At 34.5% G+C, this 9,572-nt stretch overlaps 1 protein-coding gene across 1 annotated transcript; it reads right to left on the bottom strand.

Moving 5' to 3' along the window:
- Positions 1-923: 923 nt before the first annotated feature.
- On the bottom strand, positions 924-1,790 carry LOC141665252 (uncharacterized). The gene has a single exon (XM_074471231.1). The coding sequence runs from the start codon at positions 1,788-1,790 to the stop codon at positions 924-926; it is 867 nt and encodes a 288-aa protein (XP_074327332.1).
- Between the last annotated feature and the right edge of the window lie 7,782 nt (positions 1,791-9,572).

The raw sequence follows: 9,572 nt of genomic DNA on the forward strand, positions 1-9,572 counted from the left end.
CATCTATATCTTCCATCTTGCCGTCCCTGGGCGGGGCGACCGTGGGCTGAATGGTTCCGGAGACCGAGGTCTTGCTCTTTCGCGTGGTCATTATTCTCAGGACACGGTAAGGGTGATGGTGCTAGGATGTGTGATCGTTCTGGAGAAAGAATAAGGAGAGTGAGCTGTAAAGAGAGAGAGGGTTTTCGTTCTTACCAGAGGGTTTCTTTGGTTTTGTAGCTGTGCAACGTAGCTGGAGTTGACACCACGTCACCGGAGGTTCGACCCCTCCTTCTAGCGCCAATGATAACTCGGTTTCTTCCCAGGTCTTCTCCTTTCTCTCACGTGCTGGGACCCGGCCTCCGCAGCGGTTTGGGTGCGGTTAACCTGTTAAGTAGGGGTCTCTGCAAAACAGAACCGAAGGGGGGGTTGTGTCTCGCGGCAACTCCGGTGTGAGAATAAGAAACGGGCTTTCTTGAAGAAGAAGAAAAAGAAGAGGGAAGAAGGAGTTATTCAAAAATATGTGAAGGTGTGTGTATGTGAGTATATCAGTCAAATATTTTCCAACCCCTAAAACCCTCTTTTTGGGGCCTTTTATAGGTCCCAAGATTTAGGGTTTTTGGGGTTTGTACCTCTTTATCCTGGCCTTTGATCATTCTTGTGTGGTGACAGGTTGGACGGTCCAGATGAGCTGTGTGGTCAGGTGTCCTTTCTCCATCAGAGCTGTCTTGGGATGATTACCCATGAATGGCTAGGATGCAATTGTTACATTTTGGGTAACATGAGACAGTTGACTCTTTTATCCTGTGCCACGTGGCACCAGGGACCACTACGGCTTGGGCCTGGGGTGGCATCTCTTTTGGGCCCCTGCTCTTCTACCTGGGCCTGATTATTTCTGGCCCATCAATTCTGTTTCATATTCTGCCTACTATTGCTCCCCATGATTATCTCATTTCCTGAATTTTCGACCATCCCTTCCTTAAAACTCGGGTATCATCACTCCTACCAAATTTGGATTCCCAGTCCACGTCACCTTCTTCTCTAAGCCATTTGCTTCTCGCCTGACTGAGACCCCTGCGTGGCGGTGCCCTTAACCAACTTCCCCATTCCTTTGGCCCATCAACCCTCTTGTCCAAGTATCTTCTGCAGAATCTCTCCGTATGTGAAATAAGCCCGCAAGAGAAACAAAATTCACCTAACCTCTCATACTTACATGAAACAACAAACTCAGAACCATTCTTACGTGTAATTTTTTTCTTCCTTTTCAGTGGCTTCCGGACATCCAAACATACTTTGATCCTCATGCATTCTCTCCATATGCTGGTGTTGTTTTTATCATCATATAATAAAAACTCCCCAAAGAAATTGCCTAACTGTTTACCTACTGCTTCAAACATAAAACCTGTTGGCAAGTCATGAATCTGAATCCAAAAATTTAGATGCCACAAGGGCACCTTCAAAGGCTCCTCTCCAGAAGGAATGACATCAACTACCAATATAGCATTATCAAATGACCAAGGCCCCCCATTTAATACCCATTGTAAATCTTCTCTATGATAGAACTGAAAAAGATAAAAGCCCATCTCGATCTCCTTAATGCTAATCCCCATCGCAGGCTTCCATACATCTGCCATTTTAGTTTTCATAGCTCCATTGTTGATGTTTTTCTCTGTCAAGAATCGTCCTACCAAACATAACTCGTACTTATTTATCTCCTCTTCAACACCATCTTCTAACACAAATTCTCCATTTTCCTCACCCTCAATGTCTAAATCAGCTAACTGTGCATATATGTCTTGATACCGTGCCATTTGAAAAAAACACGACCCTCTCACAACCTTTTACCTCTCAGAGAAAAGAAAAGCAGAGAGAAAAAAAAACTCCCACATATTATGGAGAGAACCTCAACTCTAATATTATTCGACTTATTAATGGCATAAACATGCTTTTCTCTTATATACTATTTTTGGATATACAGTTGCATACGAGAAATTTGTAATTGAAGTCATAGTTTGATGCTCGTGATCGTCCTGGTCATTAGCCTTATTATTCTTTTTGGGTTAAGTCATGTTATATTCTCCTGCTAGTGTTAAGCGCAAGTTTATGGATTTCGAATATCATGACTTACGAATTATAATTATTTTAAGATATAAAGAATATGTGTGTTTGTGAATTAATTTTGATTATTGGCACATTAATATTGACCTATTTACTTCGGTGGTCGAATAGTTTTAAGTTAATTGATTGAAGTAATATATCGTTAAAGTGACCTCTTTTGTATAGATAAATTCATTTAAGAATATTATTATGATGATATAATATTTAATTTTCTGCAAATTTTATCGGTCAAAAGAAAGGTAATGTTTGACCAAAATTAAAATAATCTTGTAATAATAAGTATGTAATAATATTAGGTTTTTTCATGTGAATAATAAGTCGGTCAAAAAAATGCATATTATTTGACAGAATTTAATTGTTAATACTTGATTATTGCGTGTAGAGTACCAATTGTAAATTAAACTTTCTGTCCAAAGACTAAAATTTAATGTTGCGCTAGGTATCTTGTGATGCTGGTGCCAATATTTAATATTTATCACATTATTATATATACTAGTTTTGAGTATTTGTCGTATATTTGTTTTCTATTTCAGTTACTGCTAGTTTTAATTATGTTTCCGCTCAAATGAGCATGATTCCAATGTTGAATGGGATGAACTATGTCACATGAAAAGAGAATGTTGAGATCGTTCTTGGGTGTATGGATCTCAAACTTGCGATAAGGAAAGATCAACCAGTTCCCACTGCGGATGATCCCAAAACGGATCAAATTGAGAAATGAGAACGCTCTAATCACATATGTCTGGATATAATGAATCGAATGATACCAACTGACTTTCGGGGCCCTATTCCCCAGATGAGAAATGGGAACGCTCTAATCACATGTATTTGGAACAAGATGTGATTGTGTGTTCAGATTAACAAGATCTTTACATACAGTAAATCGTGGTATATGCTTTAGTTTCTTAATCGTGGTAAGTGCCAATAAGTTCCTCTCTAAAATTGAACAATATATTTTCCTAAGAATGAGAAAGCGGAGATGAATAATCTTCTGTCAAAACTCGTGACCATGAAGTATGAAGGAAAAGGAAACATAATGGAGCACATCATTGGGATGTCTAATTGTAACGCCCCCAAATCCGGGGTCAGAAGATTTGGTCGTCACTATGAAACCTCAATCCAAATCAACCTGTTTAATCGATAAATAAATGTCAGCGGAAGATAATTATCATAAATGACCTCAACTAATCCAAGATCTTTTAAGGTTACAGTTCTAGAAACAAGATATCCAAATTCCACAATAATTTTTTTTTTCACTTTCTTTCAAAACTCTTTTCAATAATTCTCAATATCCAAACTTAACCCGCTAGTATAACTTCGAAATGAAGTATACTAGGCCTAAATAAAATACACAACTATAATATAATATAATATAATATAAACAACTTTACATAATAAAACTTACACTAGTCCGCAAACCCTGGACCAACCACCTTTGAAAAGCTTCTTCTTTGCTTCCTCGAATTACGCGGCTAAACAGCAAGCTAATCCTCACTGGAGGTTAAAAATTTAAAAACAGGCAAGTATGAGCGGAAGAAATGCTCAGCAAGATCATTATAGCATATATATAGTCGTTTTGATATAAAACAGACATCTGCATTAGCGCAGAACATTTAAAATCATAATTGCTGAATCATAAAACTTTAGTTGAGGAATCCCAGAATTGATTTCTTAATTGTATTCAAAACCATTTTGATATTTTTGAGCGAAATGCTTCAGCACTACTTTGAATCTTGACGAGAATAAAACTCGTAAAAAAGTGTTTACGGAAATATCGTAAACAATTCTAACATGAAACAATGATTATGGATTGAATCGTAAACTTTACTCAAAACTCAACTCTTAATATTAATACTTATTTTGTTGTCATATCAAATTAGATATCAATACGAACTTTGATGCTCACAACACCCATACTGAAATCAACATCAATCATCTATACTAATACCATCTTTGATATTTAACAACAAACTAAGTATCCTCAAAATCAGAATCTGAATCAAAACCACATTTCATCTTTTATCCGAAAATAAAATACTTAATAAATCATTCCTTGTAAGATGTCAAAATCAATATAATAATTTCGATTGGAACCAAATTATGCACTATGCTGTTCCTGATGATCAGTCATGAAACAGCACCGGTATCCCGCAGTATATCGTAAATATAGGTACTACCCGTATCCCGAAGACATACGGTACCTATAGGGCGCCAGAAAAAGGCATAACTAGCCTTGTAAGATATTACACTTCTGTATTGCACTTCCGTATAATAGCTCACGCTGGACCGGTGCCTCGGCCTCTTACGCTACCAGTAACCATCAAATCTCAAAACATTTTATTGAAAAGGGGTCATAATACTCGACACCCGAAATAATTTTATTCCCCCATTAACTTGGGTAGGAATATTCACAACCAAATCACTTTTCTCAAAATCCAAAACATTTATAAATCCAGAAATTGGATAAGTAAAATCACTTGACTATTCTGAATATAGTATAGCAGATGAGTATTTGCATAAACAGAATTATTTAATTCAGCGATATGTAAAACATTTATCTATTCCGAACAGAGAATAGGGAAAACAATACTTGCATAATATAATTCGAAATAAACGTCACTTGAATGATAAGTGAAGTCAGGGGTACTTGCCTTTGGGTTTTAAGCAGTTAGTCACACTCGCAAAACCATATCTATTCTGACATTCTGTCTCAAAACATCACCGTCTTTCTTTTCAACACTTCACCGATATGCTGCTCCTGCGATTGCTAGAAGCCAGATACCCAATACCATTCCATCTCATTCTTTATCCAACGTCTTGTCCTGATCAACTCGAATGATCCGCATCTATAATTAAAAGATACAACTTTAATTGTCTAAATGATAATTACTTGACGAACGGCGCGTCAAAACCCTATCGTCTACCCATACGATAGCCCACATATAAATATAACAGACAAACACATGACTCTTAATCCACACACACACATAATTCACATAGCACATAAGCACATAACTCATGTATCACTTAATTCATATCACATATGACTCAGTTCGTCAAAAGGGTCGACTCGATATGTTCAAAACTGAAATCAGGTCAAAAATATGATTTTTCGATCAATAATCGACTCAGAATAACTTGTAAAACAAACAACCTTTCAAAACAAAAAGGATTTGGGTCTCGAAAGTATTTTTAATGAAAGCGGAATATTTTTCTGAGTCTGTACGCGTTCGTTTCGTATTAAACGGATAAACGGTTTATTTAATATGAATTTTTGAACATTTTTCGGAATAAAAACGATCTCCGAATCATTTAATAATTAAATAATAGGGCTCGAACACTCGAAAATAATTTTATAAAAATTATCGAGCCTGGAAAATAATTTAAAATAATATTTTAAAGCTCGAAACTATTTTTCGGAATTTTTAAATCAAAAGTAAATAATTAAATCTAATTAAATAATCAATTAAAATTAATTAATAACTAATTAAATTAATTAATCAATTAATATTTAAATTAATTGACTAATTAAATAATTAATTATCAACTAAAATTATTTAACTAGATAATTTGGATTTATTTTTGAATTAAAACAAATTTTTAGAATTAAAATAATGATTTTCAAAATAAAAATGATTTTTTTTTTTTAGAATTAAAAACTGAATTTTTGAATTATTTTTAAAATAAAATCTGTAAAAACAGATTCATAATTGGGGGTTAGGGTTTTAAAAGATTAAACCCGGGTCAGGATTCAACCCAACCGGGTCAGGCAAGAACAGGAATCCGGGTCGGGTTGAACACCACCGGATTCTGGGAACATTACCAGTTTCCGGCGGGTTTTCCGATCCCGGTGAACTCGATTCTGGCTACAACCACATCTATTCGAACGGGATTTTCAGCCTTAACTGTTCATAATCATCCCGACAACACTCTTGAATCAGCAAACACACACAATCGTGCACGAGCCGTGATTTCCGATCGAAATTTACCTCCATCGCCGGTGAACTCGAAGAAATCCGGCGGAAATTCGATTTTGGACCAATACCAAACCAAACAACATGATTTTGGTGTCAAAACAAAGCTACAGACGCATACAATCAATTACAAACAACCAAATAATCAAACAATCCTCAACAAATTCGGAAAAATTAAAACAAAAAATTCAAAAACCGATGAACTTGACTTATCTATTACTGAACTAAAACAACGATAAAAACAGTCATAATCGATTGTAAACATCATTTTGAAACTAATTACAACATCAAAATCAAGCAACAAACATCAGAGGTTCAAAAACGATTTCAAGCTATGAACTAAAAAAATCGATTTTCATAACAACTTCACCTCATATCACGATTCTGGTATCAACAGATAGGGCTTATTAAGAGCTTTGATTTGGTTATTCAAGCGTCAAAAAAGGATGTCAGAATCATCCAAAATCATTGCTCAAAGCTATGCTCAAGGATTTCACCCCCAACCTTTGTTCTTGAGATTTGTTTTTAATGAAAAAAAAAAATGAAATAAAATAAACAACTAACCTATCTATATTTTTAGGAAAATAAATACCCCAAAATAAATTAAGGGTGTTTTTATCCCCATAATTAAAATAATTAAGCCCCAAAATAATAATTATGGGGAATAATTTTAAAAGCGATAAAATATAAAATTTGTATCGAAATTTCCCGAAATTTGCGAATAATGCAAAGATGCAGAAATACTGGGTATTTTAAATACGATTGATTTTATAAAAATAAAAACACGAATTTTGTAGGGTTTGACGTCCCGGTGGGGTCCTGGTTCATTAATTTTTAAAACACAGAGACGATTCCTAAATTAACAGAAAACCCCGAATACCCATAAAATACAACCAGACTCACATAAAACGAGTAACGTAAGTAACCACGCGTATAAATTGGCGGATCGATTCATATAAATATATTTTAAACACGTAACACGTATCCTATTGGATCATATAGGATTCAAAAATTGGTTACTTAGCCACTAAGTAATTATTAATACGATACAATTTAATATCAGATTTGAATAATTATCAAAACTGGGCTTCTATAAAACACCATATACGAAAATAATGTAAAAATATCTCTTCTCTCGAGAATACGGGTTTTATTGATTACCGAAATGATTGTCGTATCGAAAATATTGCGCCGGGCCGCGCACGGGTTAAACCGTAATCCGGATCGAAAAAGTCAAAACACGAAAAATGTACGGAATTACCAGATTAGGTTAGGAAGGAGTTTTCGGAAGAGTTTCGGGTTGTAAAAACGCAAAAACGGTTGAAGTCGGATGATTCCCGGCTTTATAAAATAATTTTGGTAATTATTCAGAAAATAATTAATAATTCATAAATTAATATAAAATAATCTAACAGTCCAAAAATTACCAGAAAAATATCACAATTATCTATATTTTATTCTGGACATATAATAATTCAAATACTCAAATAATATCACATATAAACATCCAAACATCAATTCCACTTATCAGATAATTCACCAAAATTCACGTAAAATCACATAAATAATTCCAAATAATTATAATAATAAGATTTGAAAATATGGGATATTACAATCTACCCTCCTTATAAGGATTCCGTCCTCGGAATCAGCAGAAGAAAGCACTTAGGGTTTTCTAACCAACTTTCCGTCACACCGCCTTACTTTGACTTGACCAGGATACTCAACTTAACTTGATTGGCATACCTTCGAATATTTGAAATGATAAAATCATAGAAAAGAAAAGAATTTCATATCATAACAGGATAGAATCTGAATTGGAGAAAAAGTATTATTGAAATGAAATAATAACTGAGAGATCAATATGATCAAACGAACTTGGTATTGCGTGCCCAAATTAAGACACTACTAAAGGTTGTTAACCTTCATGTATTCACAACACACACAAGTGATGGCGTCCCATCCAACTCCTATCACACAGACAGGTATACCTTGTGTCCCCTATAATTAGGGTTGTTCATCTCAGTCAGAATAAAAGAATATCAAAGGAATCCAAAATCAAATGAATAAAACTGAAAGGATTTCAAAGCTGATAATTCTGAAGGAAATGAAATCCAGAGAACAAAATTCTGTCATCAAATAAGCAAATGGTGTCATGTCATCAAGAAACTATTCACCAACTAAGAAAAGTGGAAGTTAAATTATCATAACTTGGCAGAGCTATCAAAACCTGAAAAATAGGCTTCATGACAGCCTCTGACACATTTAAAACACAGATAGGATTGAAAATGAGTGTTAGGGAATATATCCTCTAACAATTACTTCTTTTTGAGAGATGTCAAAAGGAATTATAGAAAGAGAAGGTATTGCCAAAGTCTTAATATTTATCTTGAATTTGAACTCTTCTGTTGACTCGTCATCCGATTCTAGATACTTCTTCATATTCTAAGGATATCGATAATATCCATCGTCGTCGAATCGTAGTCTCGGAAGATTCCACAATAGAAATTTGCAGCTTCCCGGAGTTCCATCCAGTTTAGCACAATCATCTCAAACAAATACACCTTATCTTAACTTATTCGTTGGTACTATATCCAATAGTCCAACAGGAACTCGATATGAGCTCAAACGTCCTCATATAGCTATACACACTCCTACACACTCTCGTTTCTAGTTTACTATAACCTCAGCTCTGATACCAACCTGTAACGCCCCCAAATCCGGGGTCAGAAGATTTGGTCGTCACTATGAAACCTCAATCCAAATCAACCTGTTTAATCGATAAATAAATGTCAGCGGAAGATAATTATCATAAATGACCCCAACTAATCCAAGATCTTTTAAGGTTACAGTTCTAGAAACAAGATATCCAAATTCCACAATAATTTTTTTTTTCACTTTCTTTCAAAACTCTTTTCAATAATTCTCAATATCCAAACTTAACCCGCTAGTATAACTTCGAAATGAAGTATACTAGGCCTAAATAAAATACACAACTATAATATAATATAATATAATATAAACAACTTTACATAATAAAACTTACACTAGTCCGCAAACCCTGGACCAACCACCTTCGAAAAGCTTCTTCTTTGCTTCCTCAAATTACGCGGCTAAACAGCAAGCTAATCCTCACTGGAGGTTAAAAATTTAAAAACAGGCAAGTATGAGCGGAAGAAATGCTCAGCAAGATCATTATAGCATATATATAGTCGTTTTGATATAAAACAGACATCTGCATTAGCGCAGAACATTTAAAATCATAATTGCTGAATCATAAAACTTTAGTTGAGGAATCCCAGAATTGATTTCTTAATTGTATTCAAAACCATTTTGATATTTTTAAGCGAAATGCTTCAGCACTACTTTGAATCTTGACGAGAATAAAACTCGTAAAAAAGTGTTTACGGAAATATCGTAAACAATTCTAACATGAAACAATGATTATGGATTGAATCGTAAACTTTACTCAAAACTCAACTCTTAATATTAATACTTATT

The sequence above is a fragment of the Apium graveolens genome, chromosome 6 (genome assembly GCF_009905375.1).
Source record: "Apium graveolens cultivar Ventura chromosome 6, ASM990537v1, whole genome shotgun sequence".
NCBI classification, from domain to species: domain Eukaryota; kingdom Viridiplantae; phylum Streptophyta; class Magnoliopsida; order Apiales; family Apiaceae; genus Apium; species Apium graveolens.